Source organism: Mirounga angustirostris, unplaced genomic scaffold (assembly GCF_029215605.1).
Source record: "Mirounga angustirostris isolate CCGP_5_RB_7025 unplaced genomic scaffold, mMirAng1.0.hap1 SCAF_17, whole genome shotgun sequence".
NCBI lineage: Eukaryota > Metazoa > Chordata > Mammalia > Carnivora > Phocidae > Mirounga > Mirounga angustirostris.
Genome location: NW_026991725.1, coordinates 3594315 through 3617452, shown reverse-complemented (window position 1 = coordinate 3617452; position 23138 = coordinate 3594315). Strand labels below are relative to the sequence as shown.

The window sequence follows — 23138 nt, the reverse complement described above, 5'->3', positions numbered from 1 at the left end:
GCACTAAGAAATTTTTGGAGTGGCTTTTGCTTATTCATGTTTTTGAGAGTATTACACCAGTTTTTGATGTGGGCCAGGGAATGTAGATATTCTGCATCTCATGAACCCCATCCATATAGGTAAGATCCCTCTGAACATTTATATAGATGAAAAACTGTTTATAATTTTGTGAGGCTAGGCTGAAGTTCTTTTTGCACATAAACACAAAATATGTTTTATACATTTTATTTTTATTAAATTTTCATAAAATAAAATTTTAAATACTTTTTAAAAAGTATTGTTTTTGCATGGCAAAAGGAATGCTAAAATTTCCCCTAATATGACCGTCTTGTAGATCCGAGGGAAGATTATATCTTATTTTGTTTAGAACTTTACTGGGGGTGGGGGGAGGGAAGAACTTACAAAGAGTTCACCATTTAAGAAAATCAGGTCACTGTCACCAGTTCTGCAGTCAGCATTTGTATCTGTAGCATTAATGGTGATTACAGTGAGTCTACATGGTAGAATGATACTTTGATACTTACTGTTTTCTAATGTGCTTGTGCATTTACGTATAAAAATACAGTTTATATTATTCCATTATAAGTTACTTCCCTTTATTCTTTATAGTTCTTTATGGATGTATATATGTGTATATCCAAAACTGCACAAAGAAGAAGGAATATATATATAATTTTTATAAAAATTGTGTGTAGAAAGTTTATTATCTGTGTATTTCATTTCAATATAGATAAAGGGCCTTATAAAAGAAGGGTATTGAGTATAATAGGACTGAGAACTGTTCTGTGCCTTTCCCAGTGATGTAAAATGGCTCATTTACTGTATTTTAAATTCCCATAAATATGTGGGTCTGTTTCTCTAGACTGTTCTGTTCCATTGATTTCTTTCTCTAATCCTGTTCCAGTGCAGTTTTATTTCAGTTACTCTAGCATTATAATCGGGTTTGATATATAGTAGGATAAAGAATAAGAAAAAATAGTATTTATTGAGCACTTGCTATCTGTTAGCCATTGCTCTTAAGTGTTTTATATGAATTCATTCATGTAATCATCACAATAACACTAAATATTACCGTATTTTGTTAAACCTAAGATGCTTTGTTAGTGATGCTTTCTTGATTTCAGAAAGTGTCAGTGGAAAGTTTTCATTTGGAACATCATTATTACCTCCTGGGTGACAGCTATTATTTTTAAGATGTCGTCAGTTTCTGAGACATTAAAATGTGAAAAAATATGTTGCAGAATCATTGAAATAGGATGTTGTCATCTTCATTTTACAGTTGAGGAAATGGGCAGAGAATTTAACTTGCCTAAGATCACATAGTTAATTGACTTCATAGCTCATATGCTTGGTTGGGATCTTTTAAATTTATTGTTATATTTTTCTCAGTATTTATTGCTGTTATAGAGCAGTAGTTATGTTTGCTCTAGGTTCAAGGTAAATACCCTTTTTCAAATTGAAGAAGTTGCGCTTTGCTGTAGGTATATCATTTCTAAATCTTCTCGTTTACAAGTAATCCTGTCTACTGGGTCCATCTCTGCAGAGTTCTATCAAATGCTCCTCCCTGTGAGGGAATATGCTTTCTGCCCTTGATACTAAGCTTATCCATGAGACTTGTTTAACCAGTGGAATGTGAGTGAAACTGATAAGCTGTATCTGAGCAGAAGCTTTAAGAGCTATCTCATGATTTAGCCATTGCTTTTCCGCCCTGCCACATGAATAACATGTTACAGATAGGGACTGCTTTCAGCCTGGAATGAAGACAGTATGGGCCTATAAGCCATCCATAATGGACACGTAGCATGAGCAAGAAATAAACCTTTGTGCTGTAAGCCATGAGATTTTGATGATGTTTGTTAAAACACAGGGTAAATTAGTGGAAGTTGACCAATAATCTAGAATGCTAAAAATTTTTATTAGGCATTTGCATTGAATTTTATCACATTTTTTCAACATCTATTACTACAGTGAATTACATTGATAGATTTTTCTAAAGTGAAACCACTCTTTAAATACTAGAATAAACCCTCTTGGTCTTGGTGTATTTATTCTTTTATATGTGCAGCTGGGTTTTATTTTCTATTTTTTTTATTGTGGCAAAATACACATAACATAAAATTTACCATTTAAACATTTATAGGTGCAGCGTTAGGTATATTCACATTGTGGTGCAATCATCACCACTCCAGAACTTTATAAGTTGTAATATGGAGTCTCCTAGGGATCCCCAAGATCCTTTCATGAGGTCTGCAAAGTCAGACTATTTTTATAATAATAAAGCATTATTTGCCCTTTTTTACTGTTGTTTTTCTCACAAGTGTACAGTGGGGTTTTCCAGAGGCTGCATTACAAATGAATTGCAACAAATTGAACACAGCAAATTTGAGAATCTAGCAATCTTTATTAAAGAGATGCACCAAAATATAAAACACTCGCACTCTTACTAAATTTATTTGTAAAGTACATTTATTTTTCATAAGAATGTTGTTAGCATGAATGGATTTATAGTTATTTTTCAGTGAATTAATAATAAAATTTACTGTTTTAATATCTAATATGGTAAATATTGATAGGATGACCCATACAAGCAAGCAAAAGCTCTCTGGGTCCTCAGTAATTTTTAAAAGTATTTAAAAAGGTCCTGAGACCAAAATATTTAAGAACCTCTGCCTTAGAGTAGTTAACAGAGAAAATATGTTCTTTAAAATGCAAAGTGATATGTTTGCATTTTGTCCTTGACTATTTGCATTTCTTTTTTTTTTAATCTGTTCAGATACCTACTTTTCAACTAATGTTGGCCATTTATATTTTCCTAAGTAATCATTCATTTTTTTCCTAGGGATTCAAATCCTGTTGTAGAGAATTTCAATAATAGTTAAAATGTTTTCTAAAAATCTCTTCTGAATTGATAATTCTGTCTCATTTTTATTCCTGAAGTTTGTTTTCTCTCCTTTTGCCTTTAAGTTTGCCTGTATCACTTACTACCTTTCTGAAGAATCAGCTTTTTGATTACTGATCATCCACTCTTTTAGTTTTCTATTATATTACTTTTTTGTTATTTCCTTGTAATCTTTTTTTTTTTTTTTAAGATTTTATTTTTAAGTAACCTCTACACCCAGCATGGGGCTCCAACTTAGAACCCTGAGATCAAGAGTCACATGCTGTACTGACTGAGCCAGGCCTGGGTCCCCTTGTAATCTTTCTTTATTCTTAGTCTGTTCTCTTTTAAATTCTTCGACTGAAAGTCTTTTTTCTTTCCTAAGAAACTTATTAATGGCTATAAATGTTTCCACAGTCCTGCTTTGCATGTCACAAGTTTGTTTTTTTAGTGACCTCATTTTTTTTTAGAAAATAGTTCATAATTTTTGTTTTGATCCTCTTTTTTTAATGCAAGAATCATTTAGAATTTATTGGTTTCCTTGCTGTTGGTTTCTTCATGCTGCTACTTTGTCTTGTACTTGAATAAGTATATTCTCAAGTAATTCTTTTAGAGTGTATCTGTGGGTAATAATATGAATCCTTGCAGACCTGCATATGTCTTTATTTTGCCTTCACACTTGAAAGATAGTTTAGTTACATATAGAATTCCAAGTTCAAAATTATTTTCCTAAAGGACTTTTAAATATCATACTTTTACTTTTATATCCACTCTGCAAATGGAAGTGTGTGGTATCAATCTAATTCTTTGTAAGTAATATGCACTCCAGAAACTGCAGTTAATCTGTCTTCTGTCTTTTCCGGTTTTCTGTCCCTTACCTCAGAATTTGTAGCATCCTGGGGACGGTTCCCACCTTTTCTAGTATTCAGTCTCTGTGGGCAGTTTGGTTTCTCGCCTTTTATCTTCCTCAAGTTTCCAGTCCATTAAAAGTACCGCTTCTTGTTTTCTAGCATAATTGTGGATTTCCTGTCTGTCATTTTGAGGGTTTGGATTAGGAGGAGGTGGAGGAGGCTGCAGCATGTATTAATTTGCCACCTTAAACCAGAAGCTTTGCATTGTTTTCCTAGCTTAAGATCTTGGGCAAATTGTTTAATCTCTCAGTTTCAGTTCCATATTAAAAACAACAACAAAAAACCCTCTGTTTTATAATATGGTCTACTAAAAGTTTATTTTAAGGATTAGAGAGAGTGTACCTCAAATGCCTAGTACAGTGTATGTCATAGAATAGATGTGTAATAAATAGTACCTGTATTGCTATGATATTAAATGCCTACTACAGTGCATGGCACAGAGTGGAAGTGTAATGAAAGGTGCCCATGGGGCGCCTGGGGGGCCAGTCATTAAGAATCTGCCTTCAGCTCAGGTCATGATCCCAGGGTCCTGGGATTGAGCCCCGGATTGGGCTCCCTGCTCTGTGGGGAGCCTGCTTCTCCCACTCCCCCTGCTTGTGTTCCCTCTGTCAAATAAATAAATAAAATCTTAAAAAAAAAAAAAAAAAAATGAATGGTGCCCAGATTGCTACAATAAAACTAATATCTTCTGTGTGTGCAGTAAAACTAAATCATCAATCGTTAGTCATCTGAAATTTTCTTGTGCTATCTCCATCCTATGTTGTGTTTGACAGTCATAATTTTGGTAGCCTGGCTTTTTAATAGAATCTTGATCTTCATGTTGGGTTGTGACCATTAGTTAAGGGCCATTATATTAGAAAAAAATCCATAAAGAAGGCAGTAATAACTGTATATTTTTTAATTTTTTTTTGGTTGTATACAATCTTACTGTACCTTTTTTACTCATTTTTTTTAACAGTTTCTAATTCGAAGATAGTAAAAGCTTTACTTCCAAATTTGCTATTAAATAACAAAATTAACTTTTTATTTTTCTGAAACCATACACATCTTCCTCATCTATTGACAGGCTTTGTTATTGCCTATTCCAACTTTACCATAAAAAATCATTTAAAATTTTTATTCCTGTATTTTCATGTTGTGTTTCAGTGTGTATAGTGAGACAAAAAGCAATAATCCCCATCTCATTCTTGGATTTATCAAAAGCTGAAAACAAAATAGATCAGATCACTTTCTGGAACAAAATTACTTTATTAGTTTAGTAATAATTTGAGGTTACTTTAAAGATAAGCAGCTTTTGGGAGAAGATTCATTTCCTGCCTTTGGGCTTTATCTGCAAGAACTACATCTTCAGTGTCAAGAGATTGTGTATTTATAACTGAACTCTAATAAAGTCTGTACTGGGGATGCTGCACACCTGACTTGGTCATTGTGATTATATATTAGGTGCCAAACTGTTGGTTGTCTTTAAAAAAAAAGATACATTGCCAAGTGTGTTTCATTGAAATCTGCCTGTGTGGGGAGGACAACAAGACCTTGACTGTTGATTATAAGCATGCTAGTTATTACCAACATAGTTAATGATGTCCCTTTGGAAAATAAGTTTGTGTTTCTAAGTGGAATAAAATGTAGTTTTCGTTCTATTAGTGAATCAAGTAATAATTGAAAGAGGTCATTAATTATAGTAAATAGTTTTCACACAATCTTATAAAATGTTTTCTACAACTCTCTGATGCAACAGCATATTAAAAACCATGTTCTGAGTTTGTTTTCCTTAAATCTGTATCTTGCAGAGTATTAAAGAACTGTACCTTTTTTTATGAGCAGTCCAAAATTACCCTCCTTTAAACACACTTTTTACGCTTCTCCCACTTTTTGCTGTCTTTTCATCATAGAGAAATTATCATACAAAACAGAAGATTATTTCAGAACTACATCTTTCATATTTTCGTATCTGTGTATGTCTTTCTGGAATGGAGACATCTCTTTGGCAGTGGAAAGAACTGTTACATATGCAGTAAACTTTTCAAACATACAGAGAATTGCTAGTCATACTCCTCATTTCAAGGTACAATTACATTATCAGCCTGACAAGGCTTTTTTTATTAGTTTTCCTCTTCATCCCTAATCCCTTCTCCCATTCCCTTTTATTTATTTATTTATTTATTTATTTATTTATTATTTTTTTAAAGATTTTTTATTTATTTATTTGACAGAGAGAGACATAGCGAGAGTAGGAACACAAGCAGGGGGAGTGGGAGAGGGAGAAGCAGGCTTCCCGCGGAGCAGGGAGCCCGATGTGGGACTCGATCCCAGGACCCTGGGATCATGACCTCAGCCGAAGGCAGACGCTTAACGACTGAGCCACCCAGGTGCCCTCCCATTCCCTTTTAAACATAGCCTGATTTGATAGATATGCTTGACTATGTGTCCTTTTATATGTGTTGTTTTGAGTGTGTGTGTTCTATATATGTAAATACCATTGTATTACAGATCTTTTTCAGTCAACACTGCATTGCAGTGTGTATACCTAGTTGATTCTAACTACAGAGTGTGTGTGTGTCAACTTTATCTCATCCTATTCCCTCAGAAACAAACATTAAAGTTACCCTCTGTTCCTCCTACCACAACAGCACTGTAAAAAGAAAAAAAAACATTCTCATACATGTCCCACCAAAGAGTTCCTTTGGAGGATATATCCAGGAGTGAGATTTCTGAATCAGGGAGTATATAGATAAATTTTTCACTAAGTACTGGCAAATTGCTTCCTAGAATAACTATACCAGTTTACATTCAATTTCATTTTGTTGGTGGTCACTATTTCTCCATTTTTTCATCAACACCTTATAATTTTTTCAATTCTTAGTTGTTTTATTTTGCACTTCATTGATTATTAATGAAGTTGAGTTATCTCTTCATGTGTTTATTAGGCATTCCTTATTCTGCAAATTTCTCATTCACAGCCACTGACCACTTCTCTGTTGTATTTCCTGTCTCTTTTATGATTTGTAAGAGTTCCTTATATATTTTAGATAGTAATCCCTTGCTGCTTTTAGAAATTGAAAGTCTTTCAATCTGTTACTTTTTTTGTTGTCCTTACGGTGAAGACTGCTAATAATTCACCAAAATCTATTCTTCCCTTTTGTAGTAACAGTTAAAGCTGGGCACATAGCCGCTTAATTAGAGATTACATTTTTAACTTTATCATTAGCTATTTGAGACCATGTGACTAATTTTGTCAATCAGATATAGGCAAAAGTATTATGTGCACTTCTACTTCAATAGCTCAAAAGAAAATTTTTTGATGTGGACTTCTTTTTTTTCCTTATTATAAGTTGAAAGATGGTTGGGTTTATTGTTTCAGGCCATGACCTAACTTTCTTCATACCCTAGAAGATAGCAGAGCAACAAGCTAGAAAGAGCTTAGGTTTCTGAATGACCATGTGGACTAAACAGTCGTCTTACCAAACTGAATTGCCTCGTGGAACAGTTATTTAAGAGCTATATAAACGTAAGTCCAGTATTCGAGAGCTAATGTGTTATTAAGCTTAGAATTGACTATAATGTAGTATCCTTTATGGGGCATAAATTCTCTCTTTTAAATGTAGTCAAATCAATTTCCCCCTATATGGTTTGTGCTTTGGAGGTCTTGTCTAAGTAGATATTCACTGCTCTGAAGCTACCAAGATACTCTCCTCTCTGCTGTTGGATTTGTAATACCTTTTACAGGTATTACAGATATTATAGATCTTTAATCCATGTTGAGTTCACCTTTACACATGTTGTGAGGTAGGGATCCAACATTATTTTTTTTAGAATGGCACAGCTGTTTTCCAGTACCATCTATAAATAATGCATGCTTTTCCTACTGATTTATGGGCCATCTTTATCATGTCAAGTTCCCATATATCCCTGAATCTGCTGCAAAGCTCTCTTGTTTATTGTTATATGTTGCTATGGCAATTATACAGGTTTTTTTTATTATGGCTTAGTAGTAAATCTTACTATCTAGTAGGGTGAGTCCCTTCATGCTTCTCTTTAAACTTGATTGAATTATTTTTAGATGTTCTTACATAGACATTATAGAATAAGTTTGTGAAATATCTTGAAAACTAAAAAAAACCTGATTTCTACTGGACCTGTCTTGGATTTATAGATTAATCTTTAAGGAACTACCTGTAAGTGGGCTATAGTTCTTCATTCATTTAGACTTTTTTATGAGGTGATTTTTCACCCATTAACATTCTCTGCCTTATCTTTAAGTTAATTCCTAGATATTTCATACAACTATTTTGAATGGTACTTTATTTTCCATTTGACTATTCTGGTACAGAGCAACGCTATTGATTTTGTAAGTTGATTTCTTGTATCTGGCAGTCTTTCTAAACTCATTTACGGTAATAATTTGTCTACACCATCTGCTTCATCTCTCCTAATCCTTATTCCTTGGTTTTTCCCCCTCTCCCCCATTTTACTATATTAGCCACATCCTCCAATAATATGTTGAACAAAGCCTCAGTGGGCATCTTTTCTTATCTGTATCTTAAATGGGATGATTCTGAAGTTTTCCATTAAGTTTGATATATATTAGCTTTTAGTATATAGGCTTTATCAAGTTAAGGAATTTTCCTTCTGTTCATAGTTTACTGGCAATTTTTTAATAAATCATAAATATATATTAAAACTATCAGATGCCTTTTCTGAATCTATTGAAATAGTCATTTTCTCCTGTAGTCCATAATGTGATTACATTGATAGACTTTCAAATATTAAACCATTCTTGAATTTCTTGTGTAAATTGTTTTTGAGCAGGATGTGTTATTTTTAATACACTAACAGATTCAGTTCACTAATTCTTCATTTAGGATTTTCAGTCATCTGTGTTCATAAATGAAATGGGCTTTAGTTATTGTCTCAAAATGTGCCTGCAGAATTTAATTTATGGAGGTGACATTGACATGGAGAGGCCAGTGCATTGAAAGATTATTACAAGAGAAGGGAGCATGCCACTCCATATAGGGACATGGGAAGCATCAGGTTTAGTCAGGAGGCAAAAGCAGCAGCAAGGGGAAAGGGGCAAGGTAGAGCAGGGGAAACACTTTAGAATTGGCTAGTTTGAATAATGTTGGCAGGCTCTGGAGTATAAAGGTGATCTCCATTTGCTGGTACCTGACTGTTAGTGCTTAGGGCAGAGGAATAGTGTCTCCTGGAGTCTAAGAGCCAGGTAAAGGAGATGATTTGGAGTTTGGGCTCTAGGATGGTTTCCTGTGTAAAATAGGAAAGATACATCCTTGGGCTAACCCGTTGCTATCTCTCAGGAATTGGTCAGCCCTGGGAGAGATTGTTTATCCCTAGTCAGCGAGGTCACAAATGCCAGAGCATCAAGAATACAGAAAATAAGAAAATAACAGTTCATGTAATTGGCCTTGTGATGGATGGATGCCAAATAGACAAATACAGACTCTAAGAAAACACAGACAGCTGTCTGTTCTTATTACTATCTAGTTTTGAAATCAAAATGATGCCATATAAAACATGTTAGATATTTCTCTTTGTATTCTATTATCTGTAACAAATTGTAGAAAACAGGGATTATAATTGCTCCTTGAAAATTAGGGAGAATTCAGCTTGTATAACTATCAGGGTTTACAGCTCTTTGAGAGAGGATGTCTTTGTGGTTATTGGTCTGTTCGGATTTTTTTTTTTTTTAAGATTTTATTTATTTGAGAGAAAGAACGAGCGGTGGGGAGGGGCAGAGGGAGGGAGAGAGAAGCAGATTCCCTGCCAAACAGGAATCCCCATGCGGAGCTTGATCTCAGGACTCGAGATCTGAGCCACCCAGGTGCCCCTGGTCTGTTCAGATTCTTTAACCAATTTAAGAAAATGTATCCATTCTGTTTAGATTTTCAGATCTATTAACATAAGTATTATGATCTTTTGTAACATAATATTGTAAACATAAATATAGTATTATGATAGTACTTTTAAATCTTTCAACTATCATCACCTGTATCTCTTCACTTTTCTTGATTAATCTTGCCAGAAGTTTGTCTGTCTTATTCTTTTCAAAGAACCAGCATTTTATTTTATCCATCTTTGCATTCTGTGGATTTCTACTCTATTTGATTGATTTCTGCCCATATCTTTGTTTCCTTGGTTTTTTTTGAGTTATTCTATATTTTTTCAACTTGAGTTGAACTTTAATCTTTCTTATATAAGCATATAAATCTATAGATTTTGTTGAGTATTGTTTTAGTTGTCTCACAAATTTTGTTACATAGTATTTTTGTTGTACTTTTCTAATTATCTTGTAATTTCCTTTATAATTTCTTCTTAACCTGAGAATTTAGAACTATGGCTTTTGAGTTTCTAGAATACAGGTGGAAGTTTTTGTTTGTTTGTTTTTATATTTTTGTTGCTTTTTTTTTGTTGTTACGGATTTCTAGTTTTGTTAGAACCAAAGAACATAGATTATGTGATGTTTGTTTTGTGGCCAGCACATAGTTTTTGCAAATGCTTCTTGTGTCTTTGAAAAGCATGTATACTTTCCACAGTATGTAAGTTCTCTATATCTTTGTTAGTTTGAACTTGTATTTTCTATAATTAATCTTTTCCTGTTTATCTATTAGTTTCAGAGCAGAATAAGTTAAAATTGCCATCTAAAATTGCTGATGTCTCTCTACTTCTGAGAGTTGTTGCTTTGTGTATGTATGTGTTTGTAACATTATTGCGAAGAAATTCACATGCCATAAAATGCAGTGGTTTTTAATATATTCACAGAGTTGTGCAGTCATTATTATTACCTAATTTTAGAACATTCTTATTAGCCCAAAAAGAAACTTGTGCCCATTAGCAGTCACTCCCCATTCTCCCTTTCCCTAGACCCTGGAAACTATTAATTGACTTGCTATCTCCTATTCAGTGGGTTTACCTATTCTGGATTTCAAGTAAGTGGAATCATAATATGTGGTCTTTTTTGTCACAAAACATGGCTTCTTTCACATAGCATAATGCTTTCAGGGTTTATTTGTGTTGTAGCATTTATCAATACTTCTTTCCTTCTTATGGCCAAATGATAATCTATTGTATGGATATACATACTATATTTTGTTTATCCATTCATCTTGATGGGCATTTGGGTTGTTTCCACTTTTTGGTTATTAAGAATAATACTCCTATGAACATTCATGTACAGATTTTTGTATAGACATGTTTTCATTTTTCTTGAGTATATATCTAGGAGTGGAACTTCTGGGTTATATGTGTCTCTATGTTTACCTTTTGAGGTACTGCTAGATATTTTTCAAAGCTGCTACACCATTTTACTGTTCTGCCAGCAACATTTAAGGATTCCAGTTTCTCCATGTCCTCATCAACACTATGTTTTATTTTAGCTATTCTAGTGGGTGTGAAATGATATGTCATTGTGGTTTTGATTTGTATTTCTTTGATGACTAATACTGAGCATCTTCTCAAGTGCTTGTTGGCCATTTATATATCTTCTTCGGAGAAATGTCTATTCAAGTCTGGAAGTCCTTTGTCCATTTTTAAATTGGTTTTAGTCTTTTCACTGTTGAATTGTAAGAATTTTTTATTCTGGATACAAATCCCTTACCATATATATGATTTGCAAATATTTTCTTCCATTCAGTGGGTTTTCACTTCCTTGATGATGTCCTTTGAAACACAACTATTTTTAATTTTGTTAAAATGTAGTTTATGTCTTCTTTTTAGTCGTTGCTTGTACTCTTGGTTTTGTCATGTAGTGTGTAACCCATGATCACAAAGATTTATTCCTGCGTTTTCTAAGTTTTATAGTTTTAATGCTTATTTTTAGGTTATGATCCATTTGAGTTTTTCTGTATGGTGTGAGGTAAGTATCCAACTTCATTCTTTTGCCTGTGGGTATCTAGTTGTTCCAGCACCATTTATTGAAAAGACTGTTCTTTCCCCCATTGAATTGTCTTCGTGTTTTATTTATTGTAGAAGCATAAATGTTTATGTTTGCTAGTTCTTGATCTGTTTTTCCTTCAGTATATAATACAGTACCCTACTTTGCCCTTTATATTTGTTTTTGCCTTCCAATTCTGGTTTTTTGGGGTTTTTTAATTTTCTAATTGCTGTGAAGCTCTTGGTTCATAGATGTCCTTCATATTTCTCAGCCATTTATTTTCAGCATTTCTGTACCTTTTTAGATTTGGGCTATCCCTGTTGACCTCCTATTCCTACATCTTTTAAAAATCCAATCTTAAGAATCTATAGATGAGTGAGTTTAACTCATTTACATGTATTGGAATGTTGTATTAGAACTTTTTTGTCATATTTTTTTGTATTTTTTATTATTACTTCTTGGTTTTTTCCTTTTCCCATTGAATAGGTTGAATTTTCTTTTCAGTTTGAAAGTTACACATTTTGCTCTGTTTTAGTTAAAATTTTGGTCATTGTATGGTAACAGGTGGTAACTACACTTAGCATGGTGAGCATAGTGTAACATACAGAATTGTTGAATCATTATGTTCTGTATCTGAAACTAATATAACATTCTGTGTCAACTGTACTTCAATAATAAAAATTAAAAAAAATTTGGTCATTGCCTCATACCCCAAATAAGTCCAGACTTTCATTTATGTATTTGTTTTTTTTGTTAAGTATTTTTATCTACATCACCATCCTTCCTTCAACATAAGTACTATGGCAAACTCTGGCCTCCTTTTGTTCCCCCCCACCTCACATCATCACTGTATTTATATCACTAGCAGGTGAGATGTTGGCAAACTATGGCCTATGTGCCAGCAGCCTGTTTTTAAGGAAAGTTTTATTGGAACATACTAAGATCTGTGCTGATACAGTACCCACTAGTTACAGAGAATTTTAACTTTTAAACTTCAGTTAAATTTAAAAGTTCCTCAGTCACACTAGCCACATTCCTGTTGTCCATAGCCACATGTGACTAATGGCTACCATATTGGACAACACAGATACACATAGAACACTTTAGTTATTCCAGAAAGTTCTATTATACAGAGTTTCCCTGGATTTTTGGCTCTGGATTGTTTTGGTTATATGTTTTGTTCCTTCTGAAGATAAAAGTTTTCTAAATTATTTATTCACCTTTTTTTTTAAGATTTTATTTATTTATTTGACAGAGCACAAGCAGGGGGAACAGTAGAGGGAGAGAGAGAAGCAGGCTCCCCACTGAGCAGGGAGCCCGATGCAGGGCTCAATCCTAGCACCTTGGGATCATGACCTGAGCCGAGGGCAGACGTTTAACTGAGTGAGCCACCCAGGCACCGTATTTGTTCACTTTCATGTATCTTACAACATCATTCTTGTTGGGAATAGTTCCTTTAATGAGTATTTTCAAAGAGGGCTTATAATATAGGAAATATTCTAAGACTGTGTGTGCTTAAGATATCTTTACTTTTGATGATAGTTTATCTGAATATAAACTTTTTGCTTCAAAATTCTATCAACATTTAAAAATTACTCTGCACAGTAATTTTTAAAAATTTTATTAATCACCATACATTACATTGTTAGTTTTTGATGTAGTGTTCCATGATTCACTGTTTGCGTATAACACCCAGTGCTCCATTCAATATGTGCCCTCTTTAATACCCATCACCAGGCTAACCCATCCCCCCACCCCCTCCCCTCTAGAAACCTCAGTTTGTTTCTCAGAGTCCATAGTGTCTTATGGTTTGTCTCCCCTTCTGATTCCCCCCTTCATTTTCCCTTCCTACTGTCTTCTTTTTTTTCTTTTTTTTTTTAACCTATAATGTATTATTTGTTTCAGAGGTACAGGTCTGTGATTCATCAGTCTTACAAAATTCACAGCACTCACCATAGCACATACCCTCCCCAATGTCTATCACCCAGCCACCCCATCCCTCCCACCCCCCACCACTCCAGCAACCCTCAGTTTGTTTCCTGAGATTAAGAATTCCTCATGTCAGTGAGGTCGTATGATACATGTCTTTCTCTGATTGACTTACTTCGCTCAGCATAATACCCTCCAGTTTCATCCACATCGTTGCAAATGGCAAGATTTCATTGGGGTTTTTTTGATGGCTGCATAATATTCTATTGTGTTTGTGTGTGTGTGTGAGTATATATACACATCTTCTTTATCCATTCATCTGTTGATGGACATCTTGGCTGTTTCCATAGTTTGGCTATTGTGGATATTGCTGCTATAAACATCGGGGTGCACGTATCCCTTCGGATCCCTACATTTGTATCTTTGGGGTAAATACCCAGTAATGCAATCGCTGGGTCATACGGTAGCTCTATTTTCAACTTTTTGAGGAACCTCCGTACTGTTTTCCAGAGTGGCTGCACCAGCTTGCATTCCCACCAACAGTGCAGGAGGGTTCCCCTTTCTCCGCATCCTCGCCAACATCTGTCGTTTCCTGACTTGTTAATTTTAGCCATTCTGACTGGTGTGAGGTGGTATCTCATTGAGGTTTTGATTTGGATTTCCCTGATGCCGAGCGATGTTGGGCACTTTTTCATGTGTTTGTTGGCCATTTGGATATCTTCTTTGGAAAAATGTTCATGTCTTCATCCCATTTCTTGATTGGATTATTTGTTCTTTGGGTGTTGAGTTTGGTAAGTTCTTTATAGATTTTGGATGCTAGCCCTTTATCTGATATGTCATTTGCAAATATCTTCTCCCATTCTGTCAGTTGTCTTTTGGTTTTGTTGACTGTTTCCTTTGCTGTCTGCACAGTAATTTTAAGAATTACCTTAAATCTTGTGTTTCTGATGAGATATCTGATGTCATTTTGATCTTATTCCTTTATAGGTGAACTATTCTTGTTAGAAGCTTTTAGAATTTTCTTTTGTCTTTGATTCTCTTAAATTTCATTGTATGTATCAAGGTGTTGTTTATGTATATGTGTATGTTTTATTTATCCTCTTCCTCTTTGACACTCACAAGCTGTTCAGTTTGACAGTTTTTAATTCTAGAAAATTCTCAGTCATATATTTCTGTGAATCTGTTTAAATTTTACGTCTTCTATATCTTCTGTTTTTACAAAGTTAATACTCTCTCATGTCTTTGTACCTTTAAAAAAATCTTTTTTATCCCCTCCTCTTATGTTTCAGAAGTGTTTCTTAGCCTAATCCAGCTCACAAAAACATTTTTCATCTATACCCATTAGTCCATTCACCCATCTCTTAATATTTTCATTTTAACTGTTTTCTATTACATTATTTCAAATTGTTTCTTTTTTAATTAAATCTCAAATCACTATTTATTTATTTATTATTATTTTTAAACTTATATTCCTTTATTTGACAGAGGAGAATGAGAGAGCACAAGCAGAGGCAGCGGCAGGCAGAGGGAGAAGCAGACTCCCCATCGAGCAGGGATCCCTATGCAGGCCGGATCCCAGGACCCTGGGATCATGACCCGAGCTTAAGGCAGACACTTAACCGGCTGAGCCACCCAGGCGCCCCTCAAATTGTTTCTTTTTTAAAAAGTATTTCTACTTCATATTACCCATACCCTTTCATTTCTGAGGATATGTATTATGGTCACTTAAAATTTATATTCTGAGTAGCTCATTAATTCTGGGGGGTTTTAATGTATATTACAGTTTTTTTTTATTGTTTTTACTTTTAAAAAACTTATTTTTATTTAAATTCAATTAACATATAATGTATTTGGTTTTAATCTTTAAAAAGATTTTAATAGTCCTTATACTTCAGTGCTTGATTGATTGATTGATTTTTTCCATGAACACATTTTCCATTGAGATTTTCAGCCACATTAAGTTCATATTTCCCAGCCATTTATTTTCAGCATTTCTGCACCTTTTGGATTTAGGTACTGTGTTTGAAAGGGGTGGTAAGGTTGTCAGGAGAAAGGAAGAAGAACCTCAGAGCAGAGAGCCTACGATATTAGTCTGGACTTCCCATTTGCATCATCCATCAAGTAGTAACCCTTCCTGTTAACTCTATCAGAGAGTTGCTCTGTGTTGAGACCAAGCTTCATGGAATTTTGTTCAGCAGAGAGAAGATCGGGCTTGCCACCCCAGCCACGCGGGAGTGCTGCTCTGACATTACCTCAGAGCAATTACTGTTTTTGCCTGAGGTATCTGGAGAGAGACATTTCTGAAAAGCTCTCCATCATCCAGCCCCCCAATTGTGTGCCATGCACTGTTCAGCTCTGGGTTGCTACTCTTCCCTTCCTCTGTCCAGACAAGCCAGCATTTGTTTCCCCAGGGATTTTTCACAGTTTGTTTCTTGTATCCAACCTCTCACTTGTAGAACAATTTCAAAGGGAGGGAGCTTAGCTTAATATCTTATTAAGAATTGGGGGCACCTGAGTGGCTCAGTTGTTAAGCGTCTGCCTTCGGCTTGGGTCATGACCCCAGGGTCCTGGGATCGAGCCCCGCATCGGGCTCCCTGCTCCGCGGGAAGCCTGCTTCTCCCTCTCCCACTCCCCCTGCTTGTGTTCCTGCTCTCGCTTTCTCTCTGTCAAATAAATAATTAAAAAAAAATATCTTACCAAGAATTGTAAGCTGAATATGACTAATTTAAAAAATTATGTACATTTGGCTTTTGATTGCATGAGAGTTTTTTTGCCACAAATTAATTTTTCTAATTATTTCTTATTATTAATTTAAGCTTTTACTAGTTGTTTTCCATTTAGGGATCACATATTCTCTTGACAGTGGGAAAGGAACAAAGGGAGGTCCTGGGCAATGAAAGGAAACTAGTCTAGGAATATTAAGTGATAATTCAGAAAGTGAATAATACAAATTTCAGTGCACATTTTTTTTTTTTTTGATGGTTTTCTTGTTCAGAACTTTTAAGTATCATCATTTAAGCATCTGATGTATAGAAGACATACTGGGTGCTACTGATAGAAGTTGAATAAGATAAGATCTCTGCTTTCAAGGAGCTCTTTCTAATACTTTATGAAAGTGAATTTATATATAATTCAGGTTAAAACTAAAATATCTTCACTTCTGAGAGAAGTTAAAATTTCAGAAGCTACTAAGGGTGTTTTGTTGGGATTAAGGACATTTCTCTTTGAGCAACCAGGGATAAAAGCCAGATGGAACAGCCCGCCTTACTTTGAGAAGAATTTTTTTGTGGGCTCCTTTTCTTGTGCACAGCTTTTGTTCATTCTGCAGTCTGCTTGACTCTGACCTGTTTTTGGCTACACGTTCTCTAGCTTCACCTGATTTGGGCTACCCTGCTTTCTGTTCTTAAAATCAGCCTCGTATCTTAGTGTTTTTATGCATTCCAGGAATGATTTGCTTCGTATACTTGGACCATGCTCCTTAGCTTGTCTCTGTCAGTCTGTTCATCTTTTGCATAATAATTTGCCTCTGCTACTAAATTCCTGCCTCTGAATTTGCTCTGTACCTGTCCTTATATGTAGTTGGCTTGACATATTTTGTCTCTTGGCTTTAGTTTCTAAATATGCCCTTTTGTTCTTCCTGAGGTGATTCATTGAGGCTTTCTTGCAACTGATTTTCTAAAACACTGGCCAGCCCTGTCACTGGTTCAAATCCTCTCTTCTTCCCCTTCCAAATTTTTGAGTTGTAATAACCACAGCTCATTTTATTTTAAAATTGTTATTATTATATAGCTTTTTATTTAAAATGTACCCGCCACAGATAAAAAGAGTCTACAGTTTTTTGTGTATGGCCTGATGTTATTTTACTTCTTAAAAACAGCTTTATTGAAGTATAATGGATATATATATACATGCACCTATTTACAGTATACAGTTTTAATGCACCTATTTACAGTATACAGTATAAATTTTGACATAAGTATATACCATGAACTGTCACTGCAATAAAGATAATTAACATATCCATCACACCCCAAAATTTCTTTATGTCCCTTTGTGGTTCCTCCTTCTTGCCTCTTCCATCCCCTCTCCAGCCCTCAGGCAACTACGGATCTAATTTCTATAACTATAGTTTTCGTTTTGAGGAATTTATATAAATGGAATCATGCAATATATACTTTGGTTGAAGGCTGTGGGTGGCTTCTTTGAGCATAATTACTTTGATATTAATTCACACTATGTTTCAGTAGTCCACTCTTTTTTCTTGCTGAGTAGTACTCTGTTGTGTAAATATACCACAATTGATCTGCACACCTGTTGATTATTTGGATTGTTTCCAGTTTTGGGCTGTTAAAAGTAAACTGGCTGTGAACATTTGTATACAAATCTTTGTATTGGACCTATACTTTCATTTTTCTTGGATGCATACTTAGGCATGGAATGGCTGGGTCGCATGGTAGGTGTATGTTTGCCTCTTTAAGAAACTGCTAAATTCCTTTCCAAATTTGGTGCACCATTTTACATTTCTACTGCTGATACATGAGAGTCCTAATTGCTCTAAGTCCTTTGTATGGCTATATTGTCATTTGACCTTTTAATAAAACATTTTATTCTTTCAAGTTCTGCAACTTGTGTTTACATTTAAATGTTTAATAATGCCTGGAATGTATTTTGGTGTTTGTTAAAAGGAATGAGGTAAGGTAAGAAATCAGTTTTAATATTTCTTTCCAAAGGCAGACAGTTGTTTCCACATCATTTTATTAAATAGTCCATCATATTTCCATGGATTTAAAACTTGCCTTCCTAACGAATTGTTTCAGATGAATACATTTTTAGGTTCTTTGCCTATTCTTCAAAACCTAAATGTTTAGATATTAGAGAAAAATGTAGAATAAATCAGAAAGTTCTCCACTTATGATGTGATAAAGTATTTTAAGGAGGTAAAATTATGAGGATCATGTTCTATATATGAGATCTAATTGAGTTCTCAATGGGGAACTATTGTCATAAGATTTCAAAAATGTACATTCGTATCTTTTGGATAAGGAGTATGATTTTTTGTTCAATTTGTAATCATTCTAAAAACACAGCTCTGGATGAAATGATCTCTGCAGAACATACGTGTATGATTCTACCAATGATCACTATTTCTGCAGTCTCCTAGCTTAGAAACTTTAATACCATGTTTGGTCCTATTTTCTGCATTCCTTCTGTCCATCTACTTCCAAGTTCTCTTTCTTTTAGAGCATCGTCTAGTTTATCCCGTTTATCCATTCCCATGTGCGGTAGTCTTTTTTTTTTTTTTTTTAATATTTTATTTATTTATTTGACAGAGACATAGCGAGAGAGGGAACACAAGCAGGGGGAGTAGGAGAGGAAGAAGCAGGCTTCCCCGCAGAGCAGGGAGCCGGATGTGGGGCTCGATCCCAGCGTCCTGGGATCAGGACCTGAGCCGAAGGCGGACGCTTAACGACTGAGCCACCCAGGTGCCCCAAAGATTATTTATTTATTTATTTATTTATTTGAGAGAGAGAATGAGATAGAGAGCATGAGAGGAGGGAGGTTCAGAGAGAGAAGCAGACTCCCTGCCGAGCAGGGAGCCCGATGCGGGACTCGATCCCGGGACTCCAGGATCATGACCTGAGCCGAAGGCAGTCACTTAACCAACTGAGCCACCCAGGCGCCCGTGCGGTAGTCTTACAACCTCAGTGCCCCTAGTCTAATTCCCTGTTATCCATATTACATTGATTCCAGATCATTTTTCTAAATGACTTTTTCATTAAGTTTAAAAAAGTTAATTCTTTTTTGTCTTTGCATCACATTTAGGGTTTCTGTTTTTCATAATGTATAGTCTGAGTCCAATTTTAGTTGGGTTTTTTTTTTAAAGATTTTATTTATTTATTTATTTGTTTGTTTGTTTGTTTGACAGAGACACAGCGAGAGACAGAACACAAGCAGAGGGAGTGGAAGAGAGGGAAGCAGGCTTCCCTCTGAGGAGGGAGCCCGATGAGCGGAGCTTGATCCCAGGACCCTGGGATCATGACCAGAACTGAAGGCAGACGCTTAACAACTAAGCCACCTGGGCGTCCCCCAATTTTAGTTCTTAGCACCCATACAGAAGTCATTTGCTTTGATCATACTGATCTCATCATTCTTTCTTGCCATGTTTATGTCATTGTATTTCTTTTTTAAGACCTCATTCATTTATTTAGAGATAGGGAGAGACAGAATTTCCAGCAGACTCCGTGTTGAGTACAAGCCCTATGTGGGGCTTGATCCCATGACCCCGAGACTACCACCCGAGCTGAAATCAAGAGTCAGACGTTGAACCAGCTGATCAACCCAGGCGCCCCTATTTTTTTATTGAGTTTCCTGTATATAATACAACCTTTTTTCCCTGTTACCGTTCTTTCTAAATTTAGCTTAGATTGTCCTTCTCCATAGATACTTCTTTGACTCTCTCAGACCATGATTACCCCAACTTTTTTTTCCACTGTCACCAAGTTGATTTTTATTAAAACTGTCTTTGCACTTGAAATAAAATTAATTAAAAATAATCTTTTTTCATATAAAATTTGATAGATGAAAACTTCCACTTAATCTGCAAATTTGTTAATTTCGCATTAGGCAAGGTTGTGTTTAAGAACACACTGAAATTGGGCTCCTGGGTGGCTCAGATGGTTAAGCGTCTGCCTTCAGCTCAGGTCATGATCTCAGGGTCCTGGGATCGAGTCCCGCATCAGGCTCTCTGCTCCTTGGGAGCCTGCTTCTCCCTCTGCCTCTCTCTCTCTGTCTCTAATGATTAAATAAATAAAATTAAAAAAAAAAAAAAAGAACACACTGAAATTATTATTAACCTCCTCTGAATTATTAATACCTGTAGTAAGTTTCTCCATTCACTCTGATCCATGTCCACTTCCTTGGAGATGTTAGCCATGCCCTTGCCTATTCTCTGTGCCTGAAAAACTGTTCTCCAGATCTCATTGTGACTTGTTTTCTTAACTGTTTACCCGTCTTGATTCAAATGACACCTTCTTATTGAGACCTTCCTTGAATGTCTTATTTTAAATTCAGTCTTCTCCTTAGTCTCTGTACCTTTATTTGTTTTTTTGCATAGAGTGCGATACATCTGACATATATTTTACTTGTCTGTTTTTGTTCCCTTATAAGTTCATTGAGGGCAGAGGTTTTTGTTTATTGTTTTTTGACCAATACCCTGAATAGTGCCTTACACATGGCATATGCTCAGTAAATACTTAAGTGAATGAATAAATGCTGTTAGGTTGGTATTAATTGTTCTTTAGTTAAATAAAGGTATTAGTTCAGTTTGTTTCGTTCTTTGAAGGTTGGCATGGAGTGACCTATTAACACTAAGTACTAACTGACTGAAGGTGTAGAATTAGAAACTTTGACCACACAAAGGCAGGTTGCACTTTATATTCCACAGCTGGTCAAGATACTAAGCATAATTAACTTTCAGTTCTGAGTAGGATCTTAAAGTTGCTTTTGTTACTTAATAAATTAGAATAATTTCTGGTTACTTAATAAGTTATAGTAACCTCCTGGTTATGTAAAAAATGCATATTCTTTTAGACCATTTAGAAAATACAGAAAAGCGGCGCCTGGGTGGCTCAGATGGTTGAGTGTCTGCCTTCAGCTCAGGTTGTGATCCCAGGGTTCTGGGATTGAGCCCCGTGTCAGGCTCCCTGCTCAGTGGGGAGTCTGCTTCTCCCTCTCCTGCTCCTCCTGCTTGTGCTCTCTTGCTCTGTCAAATAAATAAATAAAATCTTTAAAAAAAAAAAAAATGCAGTTTCTTCCTTCTGGTACAGGGAAGGCACCTTTCACGTGGCAATTTTCAAGTTTCTTCAGTTCAAAATAATCAGTATTTGCCAAAGGAGCATATTTTGGGGTGGCCATGTCCTGAACTCCTTCAATACATACGTAGCAAAACTAACAAAAAGCAAGGAGACTATATAAAAATTTAGGATGGAAAGGATGGGAGATGAGATTTAGGGAAGGATATACAGTGACTTCATCTCTACTGATAATGTTCCATTTCTTAGGCTGGGTAATGAATTCACAGGTACTACGTTATTTTTTGTACCCTTTTTGTACATAATTTTTCATAATAATTTTTAAAGGTAGTGGTAATGTCATATATAGGGAAAGTTGACAGGGTATAGGAGGTTTACAAAGAGAGGAGGCCTGAATATAGTTGGTAGAGAAAAAAGAGAGACTTGATTAGTAACAGAGGATGTTTGGTAAATACAGTTAGGACCCAATTACAGTTGGAAGCTAAGAAATAATATTTTCCAGGAGTGCTTAGCTGCCTTACTATAGACAGAGGTAGTTGCATGGATTCAGGACTCATATTTATCAAATAGGTGCAAAAGATGGGCAATGGGAGTTTAATTATTGGCAAGAGTAGTTGAAGATTCACTACTGTAAAGATGCTAATAAAAAAATAGAAAAATCAAGGGATTAGTGGCATCCATAAGATCAAAGAAAAGATAAAGTGGAAATAAATGAGCAAGAGAGCTATGTATTTTATTGAAATCTGACACATTGGGGCACCTGGGTGGCTCAGTCGTTAAGCATCTGCCTTTGGCTCAGGTCATGATCCCAGGGTCCTGGGATCGAGCCCCGCATCGGGCTCCCTGCTCAGTGGGGAGCCTGATTCTCCCTCTCCCACTCCCCCTGCTTGTGTTCCCTCTCTCACTGTGTCTCTCTCTGTTAAATAAATAAATAAAATCTTATTTAAAAAAATCTGAAACATTGTAAATTGCACTGTTATTTTATGCATCATTAAGAAAACACTACCAATTAAACTATGATAGTTCTATGAGTTAGAATTCTAATTATATATTTACTATACAATACAATATTGAAAGTTCTTTTAGTCTTAAGATATAAATTTTTACCTTTGGTTACTCTTATATTAAAAAGCAGCAAAATATGAATAAAAATAATTAGTTAAGGGATCCCTAAAACTTTTTCAAATCCAGAGTTTTTTGTTTGTTTTTTTCTTAATAATAGGAAGTTCTCACTGATTTTGTTCAGATTTTCCAAGGAATGCATATGAGGGAGTCATCATCAGTCTTTTGGACTTCTTCACTCAGACTCACTGATGACTGTGTTTTTCCACATTTATCATTCTTTCTGAGATCGAGCTTAATGGTCGTAAGGAGGGTGTTTGGAGGTAGTGAACTAGGCATATTAAGTAGTAATCCCAAGTGGGAGTCCAAAGTAAATTATCTCTACATAATTGCATAATTTTAAGAAATGCTATGTCACCAACACTTGATATTCATTCTGCAGGTTTTGGTGCTGATGCTGTTTTAGTATTTACACACATGCAGGTAGAACCAACTATTAAGAATATCTCTTGGTCAACAGCAGTTAGATGATGCCTGCTGATTATAAAGTTTGTCCTGATTTCATCAATATAAGGATGTGAAATAATGTACATCTTCTATACAGTGAAATTTGGTAGAAAAGTGGTGGTTGTTGTTGGGTTGGTTGTCCAGATTTACAG

The 23138-nt window shown here is 35.2% G+C and overlaps 1 protein-coding gene and 1 non-coding gene across 10 annotated transcripts in view; one reads left to right on the top strand and one right to left on the bottom strand.

The window, feature by feature from the left end:
- The window catches only part of NSRP1 (nuclear speckle splicing regulatory protein 1), a 56008-nt gene that overhangs the window by 13868 nt on the left and 19002 nt on the right, over positions 1-23138 (top strand). For 2 of the 9 annotated variants that reach the window (XM_064583167.1, XM_064583168.1), the window contains one exon: positions 11624-11659. The exons of the other annotated variants lie outside the window; for them this stretch is intronic. In XM_064583167.1, the coding sequence (XP_064439237.1) occupies positions 11624-11659 (36 nt within the window). The remainder of the gene's footprint in view (positions 1-11623; positions 11660-23138) is intronic. 9 annotated transcript variants of the gene reach the window in all.
- LOC123854802 (small nucleolar RNA SNORD116) lies at positions 22609-22703 on the bottom strand. Its single transcript, XR_006793361.1, has one exon. It is a non-coding gene; the product is annotated as a small nucleolar RNA SNORD116 (small nucleolar RNA).